Source organism: Peromyscus californicus, unplaced genomic scaffold (assembly GCF_007827085.1).
Source record: "Peromyscus californicus insignis strain IS unplaced genomic scaffold, ASM782708v3 Scaffold_3__1_contigs__length_106647218, whole genome shotgun sequence".
Classification (NCBI taxonomy): Eukaryota; Metazoa; Chordata; class Mammalia; order Rodentia; family Cricetidae; genus Peromyscus; species Peromyscus californicus.
This window is the reverse complement of record NW_026294551.1, coordinates 49735429-49762488: the sequence shown is the minus strand read 5'-3', so window position 1 is coordinate 49762488 and position 27060 is coordinate 49735429. Positions and strand designations below refer to the sequence as shown.

General features: G+C 47.9%; 1 protein-coding gene across 2 annotated transcripts in view; it reads left to right on the top strand.

Moving 5' to 3' along the window:
• Positions 1–15972, top strand: part of Zzef1 (zinc finger ZZ-type and EF-hand domain containing 1) — a 131682-nt gene extending 115710 nt beyond the window's left edge. For both annotated transcript variants that reach the window (XM_052756186.1, XM_052756185.1), the window contains exons 47-55: positions 616–751; positions 839–1198; positions 3245–3388; positions 4713–4881; positions 5411–5509; positions 6586–6751; positions 11046–11199; positions 11847–11918; positions 13513–15972. In XM_052756186.1, coding sequence (XP_052612146.1) covers positions 616–751; positions 839–1198; positions 3245–3388; positions 4713–4881; positions 5411–5509; positions 6586–6751; positions 11046–11199; positions 11847–11918; positions 13513–13593 — 1381 coding nt within the window. In that variant the 3' untranslated portion in view covers positions 13594–15972. The remainder of the gene's footprint in view (positions 1–615; positions 752–838; positions 1199–3244; positions 3389–4712; positions 4882–5410; positions 5510–6585; positions 6752–11045; positions 11200–11846; positions 11919–13512) is intronic.
• The last annotated feature ends 11088 nt before the right edge of the window (positions 15973–27060 follow it).

Here is a 27060-nt window from a genome sequence, read left to right as displayed (position 1 = left end):
AGAGCGAGGTCAACCTCCCATACACACATCCTAAATTAAGAAAGAAATAGAAAGAGGCCGAGAAATTCTCAGTGGTTAAGAACACTGGTTAAGAGGACCTGGGTTTGATATCTAGCACCTTCTTTTGACCCCTGAGGGCACTAGGCCTGCATATGATGCACAGACATGCATGTTGACAAAACATATACACAAAAAGTAGTTTTTATTTGTTTGTTTTGTTTTTGAGACAGTTTCTCTGTGTAGCCCTAGCTGTCCTGGAACTCACTCTGTAGACTAGACTGGCCTCGAACTCACAAAGATCTGCCTGTCTCTGTCTCTCGAGTGCTGGAATTAAAGGCACGCGCCACCACCGCCTAGCTACAAAAAGTAATTTTTTAAAAATAAAGAAACATAAAGAGAAAAGTGGTTCCTAAGAGACAGTTTGTGTCTCTGCCATGAGGATATTCTTAGAAGTCTACATGTTTGGGTGAATGGATGAAAGCTGTGACTATAGTTTGCAAGTATAGCAAGTGATGATATAATTGGGTGCATGACAGAGTCTGGTCACCTTTCTGACAGTGTATTTTAAGTTCTTCTCTCCTCCACTTTCTGTGCCCATTACTGGCTCCCCTTCAGGTTTGATGGGGATGAGCTCACCACAGATGAGAGGATTCGCTCCCTGGCACAGAGGTGGCAACCCAGTAGGAGTCTGAGACTGGAGGAGCAGAGTGCCAAAGCCGTGGACACAGACATGATTATCTTGCCATGCTTGGTATGTCTCCCACCTTGGGATCAGTGTTTACACTTCTGCCCCTAGTAAGAAGGCCAGGCCTCTGTAATGGTGGTCTTGGCTTTGCAGTCCCGGCCTGTGCGTTCTGACCAAGCCACTGCCGAATCGAACCCTGTGACCCAGAAGCTGATTTCCAGCACGGAGAGTGAACTGCAGCAGAGCTACGCCAAGCAGCGCCGGAGCAAGAGCGCTGCCCTCCTGCACAAGGAGCTGAACTGCAAGAGCAAGAGGGCTGTCCGGGACTACCTCTTCCGTGTGAACGAGGCCACAGCAGTCCTCTATGCTCGCCATGTGCTCGCCTCCCTGCTGGCCGAGTGGCCAGGGCACGTGCCAGTGAGTGAGGACATCCTAGAGCTCAGCGGCCCTGCACATATGACCTACATTTTGGATATGTTCATGCAGCTGGAAGAAAAGCACCAGTGGGAGAAGGTAGCTAACTCTCTGCTCATCCCAGGCTCCTCTCTGCCCATCTTCTTTATCTCTGTGGCCCCAGAGTGTTTGAGTAATGTAGTCCCCTGACAGGTATGAGTACAGCAGAGGCAAGGGCTGCTCTTGACTGCACTGTGGGTTTTCAGGAGTTGTGCTCACAGCCCAGACCTGAATGCAGGAAACATTTGCAGCAGTAGTCTCTGAAAACATGCCTTGGCCTTCTGCCTTGCTTGTTTCACACTTACAGGTCATACAGCTCTGCTAACCAGCCTGTGTCTTCTCAGGTCCCTAGAATTTGACATGATGCAAAGTCAGGGGACAGGTAATACTCATAGGCTGCCCAGGTAGCCTGTTCCCGTAATACAGGAAAGCTTCTGGTGAGGTTTTGTCTTCTGTCTTAAACTGTCATTTCTAGACTGTCTATGCAGGTCAAGTGATCTGCCCTCATACCTTGGTTGTGCCATGACCCTAGTGGTGTACATAGAGGCCTAACCAAGGCTCTGGCTTCTGGGTGACAGGGATTTCACTAACATTCATGCCATTCTCTAAAGCCTGCTTCTCCAGTTTGGAGTTTTAAGTTGGAGGCCATGTTGTATTTTTTTTTTCTTTTCTAATTTATTTATATTTTTTGGGTATAATGCTGTGCCTGCTTGTATGTAAGTACATCATGTGTGTGTTGTGTCCTCAAAGGCCAAAAGAGGTGTCATATGAAACTGTATCTGCAAATGGTTGTGAGCCTTTGTGTGCATGCTGGGAACTCAACTGGGGTCCTCTGTCGGAGCACCCAGCGCACTTAACCACCGAGCTATCTCCACCTCATCTTTTTCTTTTTGGTTTTCGAGACAGGGTTTCTCCGTACAGTTTTGGTGCCTGTCCTGGATCTCACTCCGTAGACCAGGCTGGCCTCGAACTCACAGAGATCCGTCTGCCTCTGCCTCCCAAGTGCTGGGATTAAAGGCGTGTGCCACCACTGCCCAGCATCTGTTTCATTTTTATATCAGATCTTCCTTGTTTTCTTTTAAAATAGTGCTGTGAGGCCAGAGAGATGGCTGAGCAGTTAAGAGCACTTGCTGCCCCTGCAGAGGATAAGAGTTTAGTTCCAGTACTCATGCTGGGCAGCTCACAATCTCCTGCAACTCCAATTTCAGGGGATCCAACGCCTTCTTCTGGCCTCCACAGACCCATACACAGTGTGCATACATATTTTCAAGCCACATACATATACATAAAATAAATAAATAATAGTGCTGGGCTACAGTCCGTTTTCCCTTCCTGGTCTCCACCTTCACATCCCTGTGCATTCACTCCTTCTGGTGCAGGGCTGGTCCCTCTCTCCTCAGTTCCAGGTGCAGAAATCATGGGTCAGATTTCCCCCTTAATCCTCTGCCTCCTGTCCAGTGTGCTGAGCATGGAGAGGTTGGTATGTCCTCTGGCCCTTGTTTTGCCCCCCAGGACCACTGGTTTCTACATATCCTAGACTGTTTGCCAGCATCACAGCCCTGCAGGCCCTGGCAGAGTGCTCTCGCCAGATCCACCTTCCACGAAGCACAGTGGCAACCACTGCCTCTGCAGACCCCTGCTTGGACATGTGCTTCTCCCCCACCCTGGTCCTCAGAGCTTCGCTCGCACTTTGGCCATTCTCCCTGTGTGCTGTCGTTTCACTTACAGCTTCTTTTTGTTTTTTTGTTTGTTTGTTTGTTTTTGTTGGAGCTGAGGACCGAACCCAGGGCCTTGCGCTTGCTAGGCAAGCGCTCTACCACTGAGCTAAATCCCCAACCCATACTTATAGCTTCTTCCACCTACTTAGTGATGAGCACTTCAGGGGCCTGGAACATCTCCAGCTGGTTCTTTTATTGTGGGCCTTTTAGAAGTGGCATTATTCTGATTCAGAACAGGGCCTGGTTGAGAGGTGGCCGCTGGGGTTGCATTTGGGGCCAGGTTAGATGGTGCCAGTGCCTTCAGGTGAATTTCAGACTGAAGTAGGCTCTCTTCTTCCTCCTGATGACACTGGCTGGCCCTGCACTTACCCACCTTCTATCTTTGCAGATCCTGCAAAAAGTGCTCCAAGGCTGCCGAGAGGGCATGCTGGGGACCATGGCCCTGGCTGCCTGTCAGTTCATGGAGGAGCCAGGAATGGAGGTGCAAGTGAGGGAATCAAAACACCCCTATAACAACAACACCAGCTTTGAGGTACGACTGCGCATCAGAGACCTTCTCTTCCCTCTTCTTTTTTTTTTTTTTTTTTTTATTTATTTTATTTTATTTTTTTTTTCGAGACAGGGTTTCTCTGTGTAGCTTTGCGCCTGTCCTGGAACTCACTTGGTAGTCCAGGCTGGCCTCGAACTCACAGAGATCCGCCTGGCTCTGCCTCCCGAGTGCTGGGATTAAAGGCGTGCGCCACCACCGCCCGGCTCCCTCTTCTTACCAACCCTGACTAGGAACACATTTCCTCATCTCCTGTCTGAAGCCGTGAGTCCTGGGCAGCAGGTTTCCCCTTCTCCACATAGAGCTGTATTAACAGGGAAAAGTGGGCTCCTGGCCCTCGAGGAGAGTATCCTTTTTCCACTGAAAGCTCCTCTGAGTGAATCCTCAGCTTCTGCCAACAGTGAGTTTGTGTGGGGCTCCATAGTCAACCTCTCTGTCTCCTGATGATCAGGCCACACCTTGGAGACACTAGCTCCCTTTTTAATTACCCAGCCCTCACAGCCTCATCTTCTCCATCCTGAATTTGTGTCTAAATAGAGAGCCTAGGAGTTTGGCGTGGGCCGCCCCAGCTGCTCTCGGACTTGATTTCTTGCACCTTTCTTTAGCCCTTTGGAGATGCTGGAGCTGGCAAGGCCAGAGCTTCTAGGTGGAGTAGTCTACAGAAGTTGGGACAGGGACACAGAGGCTGGTTCAGAAGTTGGCTTGATCAGCTGAGACATTATTTCTCAGAGGTGTCCACCTCCTCACCCTCTTCCTTCCAAGCTTCTTCTCTCCCTGCCTCATTCTCTCAGCTGCCAAGTTGTACCCCCAGAAGGGATCATCCTGCCTTCCTGACGGTCCCAGACTGGCCTGTCCTCTGGGGCTACTCTTGTACTTCCTCCCAATCCCACCCTCACCCCCTGTCTGGCCCCTCAGCAGGCCCCTCAGCAGCTGTGACCCTTCTTCAAGATGTGATCAGAGCGCCTGTCTCCAAAAGTCTGGACACCTCTTCTTAGTACACATGATCGCAGCCCCTCCTGTAAAATCCCCAAGCCACACTCCTTGCCACTCTCCGAGCATGCAGACCTTCTTCCAGTGCTGCTCCTTACTTGAAAGGCACTCATGTGTCCCTTCCCCTGAGGAGCTCCCTGTAAGCACCCTGCTCTGGACCTTTCCTTGCTGCCCACTGTGATCCCTCCCCCCGACCCCCCACCCCACAGAGCTGGAGGAAGGGACTGTGGCTTGCTCATGCTCCATGCCCCTGGTTACAGAAACAGCCTCAGTGGCAACTAGTGACAGTGATAGAAGTATTCTCTGTCTCCCTCCCTAGGATAAAGTTCACATTCCTGGTGCAATCTACCTCTCAATCAAATTTGATCCTCAGTGCAACACGGAAGAAGGCTGTGATGAATTAGCCATGTCCAGCAGTAGCGACTTTCAGCAGGACCGACACAACTTCAGTGGATCCCAACAGAAGTGGAAAGATTTTGAGCTTCCAGGTCTATAGACTTTTCCTTTAAAATGTTGCTTCTGTTTATTTCCTTATTTACTTGTTTGAGGGGCTGAGTATGTGTCATAGTGCCCCTGTGGAGATCAGAGGACAGCTTGGAGTCAGTTCTCTCCACATGGGTCCTAGGGATGGAACTAGATTGGCAGGTTGGTCAGCAAGCACTTTTGCCCACTGAGCCAGCTCAGCAGCCCTGCAGAGCTGTCACAGGAAGGCCAGTGAGATGGCTCAATGGTAGGGGCACTTGCTGCCAAGCCTGTCAACCTAAGTTCAAGCCCCAGGACCCACCTGGTGGAAAGAGAACCGACTACACATATATACCTTGGCATGTACATGCCTATCATACATACTTCTCACCCCAAAATAATTACCCCACATAAAGGTAGAACAAAATTTTTAAAAGCATAAAGTTGAGAAATTATTAGAGGATTTTAAAATGAGTTTAAAGTATTTCATGGGAAACACCCCAGCTGCCATCTTTGCTCCCATATCCTGACCTGTGTCTGGTTTTTGTAACCCAGGAGATACTCTGTATTACCGATTTACCTCTGACATGAGCAACACTGAGTGGGGCTACCGATTCACTGTGACGGCCGGACACCTGGGGCGTTTCCAGACAGGTGTGTGCTCTGCCTTTCTGTTTGCATGTTCTGTTCACCAGACACGCTCTCGCCAGAGGTGCTATTGTGTTACTGACTTCTATTAAAATCAAAGCAAGTATTGTCTCTTAAGGTCTTCCAAAAGTGTCTCCCAGCCCCCATGCCTGGCTTTCTTCACCAGGACATGGTTGGCTACTTGTAAACTTGAATGATCAGATAAAAGCCTCTGTCAGGATCTAAAAGAAGACACTTGGAATTTTGTTTTGTTTGTTTGTTTGTTTTGCCAGGGTATTATTTTATCTTCGGCACAGTGGCTGCACCTTAATCTACTGCTATTTCAGCCAGTAATTTCAACTCTGCAGTTATTGGCCTGCTTATCTGGCAGCTGCCTGGATGGGAATTCTGTTAAAAATAAAACTCGAGACCTAAAGGCTGAGGTGAAAACCTGCTAGCTTAGAGAGGTTGAGTAGCACCTAACTAACCCTCTCTCCTTGCTGGCTCTCCTGAAAAGACCGTCCTATCACTCTGCAAAAAGAAAAAAAAAAAAAGCCGTGCCACTCAAAACCCCTCCCTACTACTTCCGGTGCATCTCTATCTCTTCCAGATGCCCTCTCATGCTCTATGATTACTTGGTGTCAATTAGTTGCTAACTGAGCCTCCTGACCCACAATTAATTTTATTTAATTAATGTGAATGCAGACTCGGAGTTCACAGTGTGATTGAGTATCCCCCAACACCAGGGCCTTTTGCAAAAGTGAAGAACTAAGAGTTTTGTTCTTGTGTTTTATTTTACAAAAAGAAATTTGGTTTTGCCAAGCAGTAGTGGCACATGCCTTTAATCCCAGCATTGGAGAGGCAGAGGCAGGTGGATCTCTGAGTTTGATGCTAGCCTGATCTACAGAGTGAATTCTGGGACAGCCAGGACTACACAGAGAAACCCTGTATCAAAGAAAGAAAACAAAAAGAAATTTGTTTTCAGCCAAAATGTAAATGATCACAATGATTTCACCCTATCAAAATATGAACAGTTTACAAAATGTGAATCTTTTAATGCTAATAATTGTTTTTAAAATGTCTGTGTTTGGGGGTGGTGCCAGGGTTTGAGATCTTGAAGCAGATGTTGTCCGAAGAAAGGGTTGTACCTCACCTCCCATTGGCCAAGATTTGGGAATGGCTGGTGGGTGTGGCCTGCCGCCAGACTGGTCATCAGCGACTGAAAGCCATCCACTTGCTGCTGAGGATTGTGCGGTGCTGCACCCACAGGTAGGCACTGCCAGCCGGGCTCAGTCCCTAAAGACACCTCCTCCTACTCTGGTTCCTAGTTACTTTGTTAATGGCATCTTTGAGGAAAAAAGACCAGTGTAATTTTAGTGTTTCTGAGTTCATCCATCATTTCCTGTAAGTAATTTTTGCCTCATTCAAAGGTCATTTCTTTCTAGAAGCTTAATGGCTTTCCCTTTAACACGACATCTGTCATCCACCTGGGATGAATGACAGTATACAAGTTTGAGTTTCTAGTGTCATGTTTTTGCTTTGGATTTCTGCTTGTTCTGAGTCTACCTTTGCCCTGAGCATTCTGCATTGTTACTTTAGGTCCTATGTATTCATAACTTTGGGTATTTCCTTATCTGTAAGCCAGTGCTGTATTAATGACTGTAGCTCTATGACTGATTTACATATCTGATAATTTAATTGTGGAAGTCCGTCAGCCTAGTTCTTTAATTCAAGATTGTCTTGGGTTTTGGTTTCGTTTAAGACAAGGGTTCAATATGTAGCCCAGGCTAGCCTAGAGCTCTGAGTCTTCCAACCACAGCTTTCTGAGCACTGGGACTACAGGTATACCCCACCATTCCTGACCGGTGTTAGTGTGTTTTTCTACTTTTGGTTTGTTTGTTTGTTTGTTTGTTTGTAGATAGGGTCTTACTATGTAGCTCTGGCTAACCTGGAACTTACTATATAGATCAGACTGTCCTCAAACTCAGAGATCTGCCTACATACTCCACTGGCTGTGTTGGGTATTTATAACCTTAATGTGACTGACCATTTTTTTCTAATGATTTATAAATCTTTTTACCCAAAAGTTGCCTATCCATTTTTATATTAGCATGTTAATTTCTCCATGTTCAGAAGATGAAGGTCATCCTCAACTATAGTGAGTTCTGGGGCAGCCCAGGATACATGAGACCCTGTCTCAAAAAAAGAAAAAAAAGGGGGGGGGGCTATAGAGATGGTTCAGTCTGTAGTGTCTGCAGAAGAATGAGGACCTGAGTTTAGGTCTTCAGTACTTGGAGAAGGAGGGCGCAACAGGTAGGTCCTTGTAACTCAGTGGCCAACCAGCCTAGACGATTCAGGAGATCTGAACTCAGCTCAAAAAAAAAAAGAAAAGAAAAAGTGCATGGGGCCAGAGAGATGACTCAGCAGTTGAGAACGCTATTATTCTTGCACAGGACTTCGATTCCCAGCATGCACATGGTGGTTCTCTATCCATAACTCTAGTTCCAGGGAATCCAGTACCTTCTTTTGACCTCCAAAGACACCATACATGCAGGATGGTGCACATACATACATTCAGGCAAAACAGTTACACATAAAATAACATGAATATATCTAATAAAAATGTTTTAATGTAAGGTACAGAGCAACTGAGAAAGACCCTGATATTGACCTCTGGCTCCACATGCACACTCACAGCATCTTCACACACAAACACATGAATACATACATGACCACACACAAACACATACAACCAGAGACTAAAAAAAATTTCAGCCTGGTGTGATGGCACACACCTTTAATCCCAGCAGGGAGGCAGAGCAATTATATCTCTGAATTGGAGACCATCCTGATCTACATAATAAATTCCAGGTTACATAAGGAGACCCTGTCTCAAATTAAAAAAGAAAAACAATTTTCTCTGTTTCCCCACCACCCTTTTATGTACATATGTGCTCTGTTGTTCACACTTCCCAACCTCTGTCTTGGCCAGTGATACTGTTTTTGTGGTACTGGGGTTTATCCCATGGCTTTCCACATGGGAGGAAGAGCCTTCCACACTCTACCATTGAGCCACACCCCCAGCCTCCTAATGGGATCCTTAGAAAGTTGAATCCTCTAATCCATAGCCATTTTATAAACTTCCATACACATTTCTATAGACAATTCATACAGCATTTTGTTTGGTACATTCCTCGGTATTTAGTGTTTTTATTCTCTTATAACTATTATTTAAAATTTTTGTTGGGTATGGTGGTATGTGCTTATAATCTCAGCACCCAGAAGGCTAAGGCATTTCAAGGCCAGCCTGGGCTACACTGGTAAGGCCATCTCAGACAAAAGAAGGGGACTTTTGTTCTGCTGCTGTGTCATTCTGTCCTGCTGTCCTTATATCCAACATCTGCTCTGAGTGAGTGTGTGAGTCATCCAGCGCTCAGTCATGACGTCTGTGATAGTGAGCTTTAGTTCTTCGTCTCAAGCACAGGAGCAGGGTTTGGTGTTTTACTCTGGCAGCACTTCCACTACAGTGTTGAATAGAAATAGGAATGTGGCGTAGCGTCATAGTACTCATCCCAGAGGAAAGGGTTGGTGGTGTCTGTGCTAATTATGCAGCAGCCATGCATTCCCCCCACACCCCTTGTTCAGACCCCTGACCAGTAGGAGTTGCTCCTTCCTGCATTTTTAAGGCCTGTAGATACACAGAGTACGAGTCAGTGTGGGGTGATGATATGCGAAGTGAAAGGTAATAGGAAGTTGTTATTTTTAAAAACTTAAAGCAGTCTTTAAGTCAGGAAGAAAAAGTGATGGCTGACTGTCCGTCCCTAGGCTGACAGCAAGGGAGGGGTGAGAGAAAGCTGGGTGTGCTTCCTGTCAGTACCACGTCCTCATATGCAGACATTCTGTGTGGTTAGCTCTATGTGGGCTTCCAGTAGAGCACCCAGATGGCATGCTGTCTAAGCAGTATGTCACATTGCCAGGGTCTTCGGGCTGGCAGACCTTCCTGGCTGTGGTTCAGATGTCTTTCCACAATTTGCTGGCTTCTGCCAGTCTTCTTTCCAGTAGGAACTTCCTGCACTCCTGAGCCTGGGAAGAACTCTCCATGTGCCTCCACTGGCCCTTGCATACCAGTGTAATACCCCTGTACTCCTCCATATGAGCCTGGAGGGAGACCTGGGGGCATGAAGGTAGAGGACATACCACATACTCCCAGAATGCCTTGCTACACTAGCTCCTTGGAAAGTTAAAGATTTTCTGGCCTGAAGGTGATAGAGGCCAGAGTAGAGGGCCAATCCCAGAGGAGGACCGTCCAGCAGGTACCTCTTACCTCACTCTCCAATGCTCTCCTGAAAGCTAGCAATGAAACATGTTTATAAGTCCAACTGAATTTGCCCATCTGTTTACTTTGTGAAGATGTGCTCCTTTTGGGGGAAATGACTGACACTAAGACAACACTCAAAGGGGAAGATTCTTTTTCAAGTTATAGAAGAAAAAGTAAATTAAAGAGAATGGCAAAATCATTACATAGATGCATATTACCCTATAGTGAGCCCAGAGTATTGTTGAGTTCCTAATTTTCTCTTCTGAGGGATTTTGAACTAGGATCCTAGCCCCATCCACTCCAGGTTCAGACACTCAGGGTTCTCTACACAGGTCTGAGGATTAGGCTTCTCCTAGAAGCAAGATCTCAGGTCCAGCAAGCTTGCAAGTCTGTTTTCTTTTTATAACTGAATATCAAAATAATATTTGTCTTCCCATCCATTTAGTAGTTCTCTTTTTTTATTTGTAAGTTTTATTTTGTATATGATGTGTCATATCTTGCTTTTTTGCCATTTAACATTTAGCTTAAGGTGGCATGGTAACTTACACCTGTGATCCCAGTACATGGGAGACGACTAAGGCAGGAGGATTACCGTGACTTCAAGGACAGCCTAGGCTTCCTAGTGAAACAAAACAGAACACATTTGCCTGGAGGTTTTCCCACTGTCACTGGAAGGACTTCATAGGGACCATTTTCAAAAACACGCAGTAGGGGCCAATGAGCTAGCCCAGTGGGTCAAGATGCTTTCCATCGAGTCCGATGGCCTGAGTTTTCACAGAACCCACATGGTGGGTAGGGAGACCCAACTCCCACAGTTGTCCTTTGCCTGCCGTATGCATGCTGTGGTACACACACACACACACACACACACACACACACTCTCTCTCTCTCTCTCTCTCTCTCTCTCTCTCTCTCTCTCTCTCTCACTCTCACTCTCTCTCTCTCTAAATAAGTAAATAGATAAATAAATAAATGTAAAAACAAAAGAAAAATGCAATAATTCCTGTGAACATACTTGAGGTTCTCTGGATTTCTTAGAATCATTTTGGGGGTTTGGCTCTGCCTCGTTCTTCCATGCTGTTGGTGCTTTTGGTGACTGTGTGTGCCTGTTTTGGAGAGAAGTGGGTGTGGCTGCTTTAGGATGGGGTGGGAAAGGAAAAGCCTGGCCTGCAGTTTCTTTCCACCGTCCCCCTTGGGTGGCCTACTTCTCAGTAAACTGACCCCATGCTTTCCTCCTCCTTCCAGTGACCTCTGTGACCTTGCGCTGTTGAAGCCCCTGTGGCAGCTCTTTACCCACATGGAGTACGGCCTATTCGAGGATGTGACACAGCCTGGCATCCTCTTGCCCCTGCACCGCGCCCTCACTGAGCTCTTCTTTGTCACCGAGAACCGTGCCCAGGTAAAGACATGTCCGCCTCTTGCCCTTCAATCTGGACAGGAAGGATCGTGCCTCTGTATGCTTTTACCCGTTCCTACTCATGGCGGGACTAGAGTTACACCCCAGCCCCCAAGCCCAGCGTGTCCAGGCTGCACAAGAGGCAGGCCTCGGCCTACATCCAGCAGCATCCCCCCAACACATACCCATACTCCCAGTCCTGGGAAGAGAAAAACCTCAGGTCAGCCTAGTTGCTTATTTTGTCAGGCCTATAGCCAAAGGGGGTAGGGACCGCCTTGGACCAGCTCTCAACAACAGAGGTTTCTGGAAAATCAAACAGTTAGGTTCCTCTTCCTCGTCTTCTCTGCCTAAGCACAATAGACTTATTGAATTGCCACATGAAAGGGCCTTTCACAGATCCTTTGCTTGTCCTCCTTAGGAGACATGAGAAAAGTCCCCTGCCTGGTTACCCTGTGGGCCATCAGGGCTAGCTCTGGAACCAGGTTCCTATTCTTTCCAGTTAGGCTTCTTCATGACTGTAGAGTGTATGGTGTCATAGGTGCTGGCAGTGAGCAGTGCTTACCCCCTTGGGGCCCCTGTTTGCTTGGTGGGTGTCCTTTGGTCAGCCCTGCTGCCTTCCATCACTCAAGGAGCCCATGCTTTCTTCACAGGAGCTTGGCCTGCTGCAGGAGTACCTGCTGGCCTTAACCACTGAGGACCACCTTCTACGATGTGCAGCACAGGTACCTCTCCCCTGTCCCCAAAGAGCCGGACTGTAGGTCAACTTCCTGTGACGGATGGCACCGTCTCACTTGCCGGGACCGTGGGGGAGTGGATGCAGAAGAGGGAGGAGAGAGAGAGTTGCATGACAAGTCCAGACCCTCCCAGAGTTTACATGGAGCTCAGTTGCAGTTCAGTCACTTCCTTCTGGCTCTCACAGAGAGCAGGCGAGCCCCATTTATCACTGTCACTCATATTAAACTGTGGGGTCAGAAGACACTAGCAAGAATTTGTGTCTGTAAAACCAAAACAACCAGTGCCTTCACTTTAGTTTGGCTGATCCTGGAAGTTTCCATAGAGTTAGATTTCAGATATTTTTGGACGTACTTTGCTTCCCTGGTAGGAAAACTCCTCTTCTAACATCTGTGCTTCTAAATGATGGCGGGCCCAGGAAAGCGGTGCATTATGCATACTGTATACAGTGTACAGCATTAGAAATTAGACCGCAGTGTCAAAATTCAAACGTTCAAAATGTCTCAACATTTAGGTATCAATTCAGTTTTTAAGACAGTGGAACATTCCATGTTAATGTGTTTTGGGTAAACTCTTTTTAAAACAAAATAATTTTTGAGGAGGGTGGCCCTAGCTCCATTTTTGCAAACTTCTTTAATGTCTGGCCCAACAGAAGACAGCTGGATTCTTGTGTCTGCCCTGCACTCACCCCTAAAAAGGCACTGTACTGTGTGCTCAGGAAATGGTGAAAGTGAAGCTTGAACCTGTGACTCGTCCCCAAAGGCCGGGGATCCTCAGGCCCCAGCCTGCATTTGAGAACTGGACTTGCCCTCAATACGTACTGTTGACTTTGTGCCGTAACCCTAGAGCAGACAGATGGGGACTCAGGTGGGCATCCACCTGGGACTCTTCCCAGAGCCCAGTCCTTTAAGGAAGGACGAGGTTAGAGAGATCTGCTCAGAAATGGGGCTTCTCCACCAAAGCAGGGGAGAAGAGCAGGTGGGACTCTGCTGAGACCTGTAGGCAGAGTACGAACTCCTTCCATTTTAGCAACCAGCTGCACCAGCTGCCGTGGCCCTTGCTTTCTTCATGTGCTATAAGAGATTTTGATGTGTGCCTGCTTTGGCTCCAGCTTTCTTTCCTATGGGCTTGACTGACCCTCATGCCTGCCCCATGCACGTCTAGTCCCCTCTCCCCTGTGACCCTCCCCACAGCTGTCCTGTCCCCTCACTGGTGTTCTGCCTCCTAGCCATGTCCTTCTGGGACAGCTGCATTCCCAGCGCTATTTATGGGCTTCCCGTGGGTGCTCTCCTCTGTCACTGGCTGTTCATCTCTTGTGTGTCCTATGTGATTCCCTTCCATACCTTTGTATGGCTTTCCCAGCCCCCTGCCTCAGCAACTAGACTGCTACCCTAGCCAACAGCTTCTTCCTGCCTATCTTGGCTTTCCTGTGGGCTTTTGGTTTTGTCTCCTTTCTCACTCTACCTGTGAGTCTCCGGGTGAGGGGCACTACCCCTGGCTCACCTCACTACCCTCCAGCTGAGGAACTTAGGGGTGAGCAAGTAAATAGCCCTTGATGTTGGTGACTGCTCTTTCCCTCCACAGGCTCTGCAAAACATCGCTGCTATCAGCCTGGCCATCAACTACCCAAACAAGGCCACCCGCCTCTGGAATGTGGAGTGTTAACCTCACTGTGGCATGCATGGACCCAATAATTTGTCTACAGGGGTTTACAGCAGACCTCCAACCTTGCTCAGGAAACCCCTGCGGCGTCTGCACCCAGCTCTCTTTGAGTCCACCCTCTGCTCTCGTTTGGATGCCAAGCAGCAGCCTCATCAAGAAGGCCCACTGTGTAGGTTCCACGTGTGCAAGACAGCACAGCAGCGCTGAGTGGCTCAGAAAGGGCATCAAGAGGCCTTGGGAAAGTTCCTCAGAGACTAGAGACCAGAGACCAGTCTCTTCCAGGGCTGCCCCAGGGGAGGAGGCACAGCACTGAAGACCTAGACGTAGTCTCTGGAAGGATTCTGTCTCCACTGAGCGGGAGCCGCCCCGGCTTGCCATCGGGGAAGGCCCATCTGTCAGAGCCACCCTTGCAGTGAGACTCGGAGCTTGCAGCAGCAGTGGCCCAACTGGGGACCAACCCCCAACCAACACGAGCACCTTCCAGCCATCGCCGATTCCCAAGCTGTCTTCATGGCACGGGTCAGATGGCCACCTCCCCAGTGCCCTTGGGAACAGCCGACAGGCCTGCCTGTCCCCCGTGCAACAGCTCCCAGCACACGCGTCTGGGTTTCTTCACTTATTTAGTATGTATTGGTTTCTCCTGTGTTTTTAGAAGAGAACCACACTGACCCTCAGAGGGCCCCTAGGGAATGCCTAGGAACAAACTGGTGTGTGGAAGTGACAGAAATGGAGGACCCTGCAGTGCCAGCAGTGCCCTCGGAAGAGCCCTTGTTCAGGAGTCAGGACAGACCTGATGACACTTGGGCTCCAAGGTCCTGGTGATCGGCATACCTACCACCGTGGGCCTCTTGCCTGGCTATTTAGCCATCACCTGTCTAGCAATAATTACATTAGTTCTAGTGAATGCTTTTGCATTTTCCCGTGTATGGCTTTAGCATTGCCCTGAAGTGCTGATGATTTTCTTTCCAGAGCCACCATGAGTGGGAAGCTGGGTCGGCATCAGGCCAAGGACTTTCAGGAAGAAAGACTCCTAAGGCACCTCCTATTGAAGGGCGGGTGTCTGGGCCAGAGGCAAGTCCCACCTCACAGGCCCAGTGCAAAAACGGTTCATCACAGCCAGATCCACACTTGGCCAGCTTGGGTTGCTGTGGCCCAGTATGCCCCTTGACCTCCGAAGACCCTTCTGGGAGTAGGCAAGAGACTGGATTGGAAGAGACCGAGCCTGCAGGTCTAGAAGCATCTTCTGCAAAGGTGCTGTGCCTTCTGGCACCACTACCTGCCCGGCCCTTGAATTAGGTTCTCTGACGAACCCCAGCATACAGGAAAAATGGTCACAGGGTGGGAGGGGACAGGTTGCAAACCACAGGAACAAATGGAGTGGTGACCCGTGGTCCACCACCCTGACATCAAAGAAGTCCTAGTCCAGTTCCCATGGTGTGGGACATGGTGCCAACCCATAGGAACCTTTTCCTCATCTTTTGCTCTTTGCCAAAGCACCTGGACTTTGCAAGCTGCCTAAACCCCAGAGAAGGCCCTGATGCATGCCGCTCCCTCCAAGTAGATCTCAGGTGAGAGACAGAACAAGTCTCAGTGCTTGGTGAAGAAGCCTCACGGTGGCTCAGATCAGATAGCAGTTAGAAGATGGGGGAGGAGGTGGCACACTCACCCCTCCACACTTGAGACTGACTCAATAGAGGGAGCAGATGGGCGGGGTAGGGCAGGGCTGGAGGCCTCCCTTGGGACAGTGACCCCAGCTCTCCTCCCACCTTCCACCAGGAAGAGCAGTTGTAAATAAACGCTGGACCCCATAGCTTCTCTGCGCTCACTGCTTGCTGTTTCCTCTCCCCATGCTTCAGTTTGCCCTCCTTCACACCCCACCCCTGCTCTCTGACAGGCCCCTCCTGACCGGCCACCTGCAGCCCACTGCCTCTGCTTCTCTAGGCCACTGGGTGGCACTGCTGAGCCAGGCCCGTCTCTCCTGACCCCAACCTGGGCAGGAGGTCCCAAAGGAGTTCCATCAAGGCCAACGTCCCCTTGACCCTTCTTAGGAGGCAAGACTGCCTGGACCGAGACAAAACTGGCAGGAATAAGGGGTCGTGGAAACATGTGCCTAATCTATAAAGAATTCTGTTCCAAATCATATATATTGTACAGACACTGTTCTAATGAGAGGAGTGACTTATTTTCATCATCGTTTTTAATTTGTTTTCTTACGGGTTTACGATTTTGAATTTTTATTATTTGGTTGAAAGAAAGAATTTTGATTATATCAGCTGAGTGAGTTCAGCCTGTAAAAAGAATGTTTTAAGTTGTGGATAAGATATGCAAATGAAGAGAAATATATTGTACAAATTCTATATAAAAGAAAAAAGTACAACTCTGTGTGGATTTCTCCCTTTCTCTTCCTTCCCTGCCTCCATCCCCCTGTGGAAGGGTCTCACCGTATCCCCCACTCCAGCCTGAAACCCACAATCTTTGCCCATGTCTCTCATCCCTGGCCCTTCAGTTTCTCTATTGAAATATACTTTGGAGTTTCTGCCCAGACAGACAGATGGGCTTTACAGAACCTCTTCACCACCTCCTTGTGGGAAGAAGTCCAGCAGATCCCTCAGGCCGCAGCCTCTGAGTGTTGACGGAACTGTGAGCCTTGCCCTTCACTGTGGCCACCCAGGGAATCCAGGGGTTCACCTCAGTTGCCCCTTTCTATACTGTATCTCTCAGGTTTAATACACAAATAGTGTCCCCAGGTTCACTCCTCTCCAGTCACATATCCCAACACGGCCCTACCGTCTCTGAGCCTCCTGTAGCTCAGGCCTTGCTGCTGTCCTGGGACTGCTTCTCCTGCCAGCCTCACCCAGCTCACCTGAGGCTGACGCCTGTTCCTCCTCAGGGCCGAGTTCCCACTTACCATGCTGTGCCCTTCTCAGACACTGGGCTCCGTGCCATCATGCAAGGTGGAGGAACTCGCCTTCTCAGTGGAATCTGGGCCTAACCCACCTTTGAGGCCTCACAGTCTACACATCTCCCCCAAACCTGAGACTCTAGGGGAGCCCCAGGCAGGGCCTGGACCCAGCCTCAGCTTCTCTGGTAAGAAGCTTGAGTTAGCATGGTGCTCAGGGGAACTGGGTGATCCAGGGCTCTGAGTCTCCCTCTAAGGCTTTACTGCTTTCTTCACCTTGACTTCCAAGAATCAGGGGCTTAATTCTGAAAAGGAAGGCTCCGAGTCTTTCCTGTTGATGTCCTGACAGCCTTTATTCAGCTGCACTGGAGCAGCTGTGCAGAAGTTCCCTGCTGAGATGCTGGTCACAGCAGCTCTGGGGGACTCTAACCCAAGCCTTCCACAAGCCTGAAGAGAAAGCTGGAGGCCCAGCATTCCTCACTTGTGCATATCAGTGCCGAATCCTTTGGCGTGGGAGGAAACGGAGAACTGTCAGGGCTCAGCCCCGGTGCCCAGTGCCATAGCCTCTCTCCCACACCCCAGTTCCCCCAGCATGCCAGCCAGGTGGTCACACCGCATGGAAACAGCCCGGTGGAAAACCCAGACTTAGACTAAGCCCACATCCACGCATGACTGAGCACCTCTGTGGACCCTGTTGATTACCTCACTGCCACCTCCTGCCCATTTCCCTCCTTCCCTGCTCACAGAATCCAGAGTCTCTTTTTCAGGATTCAGTCTTTTTTGCTTTTACATTATTTGTGCATGTGGGTGCACATGTATAGAGGTCAGAGGACCATTTGCAGGAACCGGTTCCCACCCTGTACTCTCAGGTCGTCAGGCGTGGCGGCAAGCTCTTTAGCCCTGCCGAGCCATCTCCCCTGCCCCGGAATCCAGTCTGTTTGTGGGTGCCCAACTGTAGATTCTTCCATCTCAGGAAAACTGTCTTTTTACTGGCTCATAGGGAGAGTCATCCTTGGAGGGTACCATCCAAGGAATCTCATTTCTGTTCAGAGGACGCTTCCTTTCCCATCTCCTCTTGCAATCAGGGTAGCTGTGAGCCATTTCCTGCCACAGACAGTGATGCTTGCTAGGAGGCTCTAGGGCATCAGTTCTCAACCCGTGGGTCATGACCCCTTTCGGGGTCAAATGACCCTTTCACGGGGGTCACATATCAGATATCCTGTGTATAATGTATTATTCCATTTCGTAACAATAGTCAAATTACAGTTTTGAAGCAGCAATGAAAATAATAATGTGGTTGGGGGTCATCACAACATGAGGACCTGTGTTAAAGGGCTGAGTTAGGAAGGTTGAGATCCACTGCTGAAGGTGAAGGATTCTTGCTCACATTGAGCTGACAAAGCACTGGCCTTGGAGACCCCACTGTAGCCTGCTGCCATAAGGTAGTGAAAAGCAGGTGGCCGGAGAGCCAGTACGCAGCCGCAGCCGCAGAAGCAGGCATTGGGATCGGAGTGGGGTTCCTAACTGCAGGGTTTGAGCACCTGTTCAGGATCCCTGGGAGTATAGGGGAGGTGGACAAGGGAGCATGTGGTTGGCTGGTCTCTGCTCACTTGCAAATGAAAACATTTTCTAGCCCAAATTTAGGTCACAGTTGGCTCCAGTGGGTTGAAATTAGGTAATAGCCCCTCTTGCCATATTAATATCAAAATACATTGTATGAAAAAATTAATTTATAAAAAAAAATCTGTTTCAGGAAGAACTAAGACTACTTACATGTCTGATTCTCGACTTTCCTAATGCTGAGACCCTTTAATACAGTTCCTCATGTTGTAGTGACCCCAACCATAAATTACTTTCATTGCTGCTTCATAACTGTAATTTTGCTACTGTTATAAATTGTAATGTAATTATCTGTTTTCTAAGGAGACCCCTGGGAAAGGGTCATTTGAACTCCAAAGGGGTTGTGACCCACAGGTTGAGAACCACTGCTCTAAATAGTCCTATTAAATAGATACTTTTCTAAAAACACAAAATGGTTTCACTAAAGTTTTTCAAGCCTTCAAGAATTTAGGGGCCACTGAGCTGTCTCAACAGATGAAGAGGCTTGCAGTCCAGCTGGATGACCTGAATGACCGGATGACCCAGAAAGAGGAGAGAATGGAGTCTTAAAAGTTGCCTTCTATTTCCGGGCAGTGGGGGCCCATGCTTTTAATCCCAGCGCTTGGGAGACAGAGGCAGATGCAGATGGATCTCTTATGAGTTCAAGGCCAGCCTGGTCTACAGAGCAGGTTCCAGGACAGCCAGGGCTACAGAGAGAAACCCTATCCAAAAAAAAAAAAAAAAAAAAAAAAAAAAAAAAAAAAGTTGTCTTCTAACACCCACAGATACACAGAGACACACAAAATAAATAAACAAACAAATATATGTGATTTTTAAAATATCAGCAGTGTACGGGAAGGAAATGTATAAACATTTCCTGAAGTAGAAAGGCCACTGACAGGGCCCAGTCAAGCTGATGGCAGTCAATTTGATTAGCAAATTCTCCTTTCTGGGATTCTTGGCTGTTGAAGCTTCCCTCAGCACAAAAGGAGTTGAGACTAAATTTGGAGGCACTGTCCCAGAATTCAGTGAAATTTCTCCAACTGGTGTGTGTGTGTGTGTGTGTGTGTGTGTGTGTGTGTGTGTGTGTGTGTGTGTGTATACAAGCATGCTGCCTGTGTGTATACACAAGCATGCCGCCCCACTGCATTTGTGGATGTCAGAGGACAACGTAAGAGAATCTGTTCTCCCTTACCATGTGCGTCCCAGGGAGTGAACTCAGGTGGGTGAGCAGCTTATTGGCAAGCGCCTTTACCCGGCTACACTGCCTTGCTGGCCCCAAACTGACTAAATTTAAAAGATGAATTCACCAGCTCACATACTAAAAAGCTTGAGGGTTGCATCTGCCTCTGGGCAAAGAGGAATTCCGTGCCTTGAAGATGTGAGGTCAGTCTGTCTGTCTCTCCTTGCCCTCCCCTGTCCTGCTCTTCCTGGACTTTTACTCACGAGAAGGAGCCACCTGCTCCTTCCTGGGCAGTCCCTGCTCCCTGTGGAGAGCCACCTCGGTGCTTCTTCATGCCAGGCTTCCCTGAACTGTCCCCTTCATGTTTAAAAAGCTGTTTGGGAGACCCATGTCCTTATGGTTGCCATCCCAGAACTGCTGAGCAGTGTGCATCCATGACAACTGGGCAGATGGCATGCCTGGGGAAATCCCCACACAGCCACTGTGAATCCTGTCAACACAGCTGCTCAGCTACTCGTCAGGTGAGACACCCCTGAAATAGGGTGGGAGACTGCTTATTAGGGCAGAAAATCACAGCAGGAGTGAGGAGAGACAGCTAACAAAAGTTCCTTTTACATTTTTTTTTTTTTTACTTTTTTAAACTGATAACATTATTGTACATATTTATCAGGTATATGAGGTGTTCATGTTTTTTGTTTTGGTTTTGGGTTTTTTGTTGTTGTTTTTGGTTTGTTTTTTTTTTGTTTTTGTTTTTTTTTGTTTTGTTTTTTTTTTGTTTGTTTGTTTTTCGAGACAGGGTTTCTCTGTGTAGTTTTGGTGCCTGTCCTAGATCTCGCTCTGTAGACCAGGCTGGCCTTGAACTCAGAGATCCACCTGGCTCTGCCTCCCAAGTGCTGGGATTAAAAGGCATGCACCACCACCGCCCAGGGTGATATTCATGTTTTGTTTACAGTACTACGGACTTAACCTAGGGCCTCCCACACAATCACCCTGCCTCTGAGCTTCTCTATTTTTTATTTTAAGGTCTAAGGGCTCCAGGATGGAGTTTGCAATCCTCCTGCCTCAACCTTCCAAGTAGTGAAGATTATTGCAGTCCTGTCTCTCCAGGTCCTACTTAACATTTTATTGAATTGGGAACCTTCAGAATCCGTTCTAGGGAGTATAGCTCAGGGGTATGCATGTGCTTAGCCCAGACTCATTTTCCAGTACCTCCTCAAAAAAATGGTCTCTACCCTCTGTCTTCAAAAATCAGTTGTCAGCCATTGTTATTCTGTGCTAGTGAACATCAGACATTTTCCCTCTTGTACAGTTTCACCTCTTCACTTGGTGACAACTCTTTTCAACTCCCCCTTTCCAGGCTTAAAAAAAAAGAAATTATGTGCTTTGCCTGCATGCAGTGTCTGAAGAAGCCAGAAGAGGGCATCAGATCCCCTAGCACTGGAGTTACAGAGCTGTTAGCCATCATATGGGTGCTGGAAACTAAACCCTGGTCCTCACCAAGAACAGCCAATGGGCCACCACACCCAGCTTGATCTCCTTCTTTCAGCTCAGCCTCACCTCCTAAAGTTCCTGCCACATCCCCAAACAGTCCCATCAGCTGGGGACCAAGCCTGTGGGAGACATTTCATACTCAAACCGTTCATAACATTGAGATGTCTTGTTCACCAAAAGCTCATGCCCATCTCCTCATGAAAAACTTTCTTTAGTACATCTCTAAGACTCCCTAACATCTCAACAGTCCCAGTATTGCTCCCAAGTCCAAAGCATTTTCAAAGATTCAAAACAAACTCATACCTGTGAGCCTCCCATAAAACTGAAAAAGATATACTTCCAATATGCAGTAACACAGTTTAAATATTCCCATCCCAGAAGGAAGGGGAAGGAAAACCCAGCAGGACACACATTAAATCCTGTGCCTCTGGCATCTGGAGCTTATGATAGGATGATGTGAGCCCTAACGGGCTCAGGCAATCTTGGCTCTGACCATGCTGGCTTTAGCACATGTGGCCTCTCCTGGGCTGGCTCTGCTCACTGCTTGCAACTTTCCTGAGCAGATGTTCCATGTTCCCGGCATCCTCAGCTTCCTGAGTTCTGTTGCAGCTTAGGCTTCTCTCTCACAGCTCCACACGGTTCTTTCCTAGGCTATTGACAGGAATTCTGACCCCGGAACACAGTACTGAGTCTCCTAAGCTTGCTTTCGGAATCTGGGTAAAAGTCTCTAAGGCTCATAGCATTTATATTCTACATGCCTACAAAAACCAGTCATGCAGATGACATCAAGTTCTGCCACCAACTTGAGCAATAACCAGGCCCCACTAGACGTGGATGCTGTGGCCTCTGAGGGCCTGAGGCCAGTGCTCCTGTCAAAACAAAGTTTTTCATATAATTTTACTTCTTCATACCTTTGAGCCTTTGAGCCTCTGATGGGTGGTGTCTGGCTAACTCTTGAGGTTCCACCAAGGAACCTGTGGTCCAGGTACAAAGTACTTGTTTTCTTTTAATCTTTTTGTTTTGTTTTGTTTTTCAGTTTTTCGAGATGGGGTTTCTGTGTGCAGTTTTGGTGCCTGTCCTGGATCTCACTCTGTAGACCAGGCTGGCCTCGAACTCGAAACAGAGATCCACCTAGCTCTGCCTCCCAAGTGCTGGGATTAAAGGCATATGCCACCACCGCCCGGCTCTTTCATTCTTTTTAACCATCTCTTCCTTGGGGGCAACTTTAACCATACAGCTTTTCTGACAAAATTGCAAGTTTTTCAAGTCTTTCCACTCTGTTTTTTCTGCTCCTGATTCTTACTGTAAACCTGGCTAAAAGCAGCCAGCAACAGCCTAGGTTCCAAACTGTCATAAAATTTTCTCCATCTGGGTTGGGTGTGATGGTGTACACCTTTAATCCCAGCACTTGGGAGGCAGAGGCAGGTGGATCTCTGTGAGTTCAAGGCCAGCCTGGTCTACATAGCAAATTCCTGGGCAGTTAGGGCTATACAGAGAGAGACCCTGCCTCAAAAAAACTTCTTTTTCTCCATCTGATTAGCTTTCTACAAAGTCTGGGCAAAATATAGACAAGTTCTTTGCCACAATGCAGCATTGTCTTAGTTACTGTACTATTTCTGTGAAAAGAAACCATGACCAAGGCAACTCTTAAAAAAAAAAAAAAGAAAGCATCTTTAAATTTTATTTTTTATTTATGGTTTTTCAAGACAGGGTTTCTCTTTTAGCCTTGGCTGTCCTGGAACTAAGTAGACCAGGCTGGCCTTGAACTCAGAGATCTACCTGCCTCTGCCTCTGCCTCTGAGTGCTGGTATTAAAAGTGTGTGCCACCACACCCAGCTAAAAGAAAGAATTTAATTGGGGCTTGCTTTCTGTTTTAGAAGGTTAGTCCGTGGTCATCATGGCAGGAAGCAGACAGGCATGGAATTGTAGCTGAGAACTGTACAGCCTGATCCACTGGTAATAGGCAGAGAGAGAGAGACACTGGGGCTGTTGAGGGTTTTTGAAACCTCAAAGCCCGCCCCCAGTGACACACTTCCTCCAACAAGGCCACACCTCCTAATCCTTCCCAAATAGTTCCATTAACTGGAGATCAAGCATTCAAACACTGAGCCTATAGGGGCCATTTTCATTCAAACCACCACAGACATGAATGGCCTCTAGTGCTATGTGAGTCATGTTCCTGCTGAAACCTGAACACTCTTTACTGTTCACAATTCTATCAGCGTGCTGGACTTCTGAGCTCCCAACAGAATTACCCACTAAACTTTGCTTACAGCATCCTGGGGCTTCTCTAGCACCACATCTCCAAACTTTTCCAGATTCCCTCCACAAGTCAGTTCCAGAGGTTTCTGAACCACACGGTCAGACAGCTGGCAACACCACCACCTCTCAGGTACCAAAATTCTGTCTTGGTCAAAGTTTTCGTCGCCGTGATAAGTACTCCAGAGAAACAGCTTACAAGAGGAAAGACGGGCTCATAGCTTCCGAGGTTCCCTCCCCTGGTTGGCTGGTTCCTTATTCGGAGCCCCATGGCAGTTGAATTGTGAAGCAGCAGCTCATCGCATGGTGGCCAGGAAGAGACAGGAAGAAGCGCCCAGGGGTGAGGTAGAACATTCAAAGGCATGTGCCCAGTGACCTATTGTGATGGCTTGAATAAGATGTCCCCCATAAAGCCCAGGCCTTTGAATACTGGTTTCCAGGTGGTGGCTGTTTGGAAAGAACTAGGAGCATGTAGCCTTGTTAGAGGACTGGGGCAGACTTAAAGAGGTTTCAGACGCCTCCCACCATCCCCACTGTGCTCTCTGCCTCCTGCTTTCGGATCAAGATGGATCAAGATGTAAGCTCTCAGCTGTTCCTGCCTCCTTGCTTTTGGTCTGCCATCATGGACACTAGTCCTCTGAAGCAGTAGCCCACTTAAATTCTTTCTTTTGAAAGTTGCCTTGACCATGATGCAAGAGAAAAGTAACTATGACACCTATGTCATACAGGAAGGCTTCATGTCCTGAGGTTTCCGTTATCTCCCCAAATAGCGCCACAACTAAGCACCAGGCCTTTGGCACCTGGGCCTGCAAAGGACATTTCATGTTGAAACCATAATGTTCCTCAGCCATAATAGAATGAAGTTGGAAACCCACTGTTACTTTGTTGACACTTTATTCTATTAATTATTTGATAATTTTATGCAGTGTATTTTGATTATATTCACCCTTCAATCCTCTCCTCAATTCCTCCCAGGTCCACCCCCACATCCCATCTTGCACTTCGACTTTGTGCTCGTGCTCTCTCTCTCTCTCTCTCTCTCTCTCTCTCTCTCTCTCTCTCTCTCTCTCTCTCCTCTCCTCTCCTCTCCTCTCCTCTCCTCTCCTCTCCTCTCCTCTCCTCTCCTCTCTTCTCCTCTCCTCTCCTCTCCTCTTCTCTTCTCTTCTCATAACCCATCCAGTCCATTTGTGCTGCCCATATACTCCTGGATATGGGACCACTCACTGGAGTGTAGTCAGCCTACCAGGACCAAACCCTTAAAGAAAACCGACTCTCCATCACTGAGAAGCCATTAACTGGCCATAACTCTTCAGTGAGGGGTGGAGACTCCCTTTCCCCCTCCATACTTGAACGATGATGGCTTCATCTTGGACAGGCACCCACAGTTGCTGTGAGTTTAAGTGCAATATTGCTGTTAATTTCATTCTGGCTCTGTCCAACCTCTGGCTCGCTCTCTCTCTCTCTCTTTCTCTCTCTCTCTCTCTCTCTCTCTCTCTCTCTCTCTCTCTCTCTCTCTCTCTCTCTTTTGGCTTTTCAAGACAGGGTTTCTCTGTATAGCTTTGGAGCCTATCCTGGAACTTGATCTGTAGACCAGGATGGCCTCGAACTCACAGAGATCCGCCTGGCTCTGCCTCCTGAGTGCTGGGATTAAAGGCGTGCGCCACCAGCGCCCGGCCAACCTCCGGCTCTTACAATCTTTCTGCAACTTCTTCTACAATGGTCCCTAAGCCTTGACTGGGGTATGAGACAGATGTCCCATACACTGGCCAAATGTAAGAAACTCAATACATAGATGTAAAAACACTTCTTAAGAAAAATAGAAAAAAGGAGGAGGAGGAGGAGGAGAGGAGGAGGTGTTCTGGCTGGATATAGGGCACCTACCTCTATAACCCCAGATAGACAGCTCAAGCTCAGGATTTTGGAGCAAGTCTGAACAAGACAGACCCTGTGTCTTAAAAAACAAGCATTTTTAAAGAATATTTCCAAATAAACCAGAGCATAAGAGGAAAAGTTAAGAAAATATCTTGAGATGGATGCAAACGAAGACACAGAATGCCAAAACGTATGGAACACACCTCAGTTATGCTTAGGAGGAGATCTAGAGTTTAATATGAACACGTTCAAAGACGCCTGCCTTAAGACCACGACTAAAGGGAAGCAGAGCACAAATTAGCGTGTAAATCAAGGAACCAGAAAGCTGGGCTCTGTGGATTAGTGCTTGGCGGCTGAGGGAGCTGGCTCGCGAATTTCAGACCAGCATGGACTACATAGATCCTGAGAGGGGGGTGTGGGTAGAATGGTGGGTGAAGAAAGGACAAATGAAAGAAGAGGAGAAGGAGAGGGAGGGTTAAGGGAGGAGGTAAAGAAAAAGGAAGAAAAACAAAGACTAGAAAAATGCAAAGAAAAAATCAAAGAAACTAGATGTTGGTTCACTGATGCACTTTTCATTTTGTAACATGGTCTCATGTAGCCCAGGATAGCTTCCGACTTACTGAGTCCCTAAGGATGACCTTAAGCTCCTCATTTCCTATCTGAATTCTGGGATTGCAGATATGTGTCACCGTGCCTGGGGGGGGTGGTGACAATCAAGCTCATGGCTTCAGAGGGTCCAACCCTTAGGCCCTGATGTCGTCTATGAGGTAGAGGATCATGGGGACAGGCATGTGTGGAAGAGAAGGGAGAAAACTGAAAATGCTTTGCTGTATTGACCGAGAAAGTAAGAGAGAAGACTCAAATGGCCACAATCAGAAGTGAATGAGAGGTGGGGGCATGGTAGTTCATACCTATGATCCTAACATGTGGCTGAAACAGGAAGATTAGCCCAGGAGTTGGGAACCAGCCTGAACAATATGTGAGACTCCATCTCAAAAGAAAAGAAAAAACAGAGAGAGAGAGAGAGAGAGAGAGAGAGAGAGAGAGAGAAGTGGCTGATTCTGAAGTGTTCTCTACAGGCCCATATACTGAACTCTTGGCTCCCTGGTAGCACTATTTTAGGAGGTCCTAGAAGCTTCAGGAAATAGGGCCTAGCTGAAGGATGTAAGTCACTAAGGGACCTTAGGGCTGTTGTTTTTAATCTCAGGCCTCTCTCCTTCCTAAGGTAAACAGGCTTCTCTTCCACACTTGCCTGTTCCCATGATGCTCTGCCCTACAGAAGACTAGGAACATGGAGTCGAGGCCCATGGGTTGAACCTTCTCAGGCCATGAGCTAAAGCAAACCCTCTCTCCTAAGCTGTTTCTGTCAGGTATTTGGGGACAGTGATGACTAGGTAACTAAGGTAGAATGGCAGATTACTACCATCCTTAAGGAAATAAACTATGAAGGAATACCATGAACAACTATATCACAACAGAAGAGAAAACTTACATAAAATGAGCAGATTTTTAGAAGACATTATCAAAACTGACTGGGGAAGAAATATGAGTCTAGGTAATCTGCAGCAAGTAAAGAGACTGAAGTAGGAATCTGATCATGTCCCGCCCAGCCAAATGACTGCAGACTGGTAAGAGTGAGTGATGCCAATGCTTCAGACTCTTCAGGCTCTTCTCACTTATTCTGCTGAGGCCAATGTTAAATTGATGCCCAAACCAGAAGACTCCAGAAATAAGAAAACCGTAGCCCACACCTCCATGCATGTGGTTACTAAAATCCTAGCAAACCAGTTCTCGACCACAGAACTCTTCTACGCTGAGACCAAGGTCAGTGAAATTTGCCACAGGAATTCAAGGTAGGCTCAATATCTACATATCAGACATTACCTCCACCAACCTGGATCTGACACATGCTATCAACACAATTAGAACAAAGACGTCTTGCTCCTTTCAAAAAATACAGACCAGGCTTTTGGCAAGATGGCCAAACTCATCTGAAGACAGCGAGGAGGACCAGAGGGTGGGTCCCCAGTGTGATGCAGGGATCTAGGAAAACCCACTAACACCTCACTTACTGGGAGAAAATGGGTGTTTCCTTCCTAAATCAGCAGCAGCCACAGCAGGTGTATACCACACCACTTCTACCCAGCATTACACAGGGAGCCCAGTC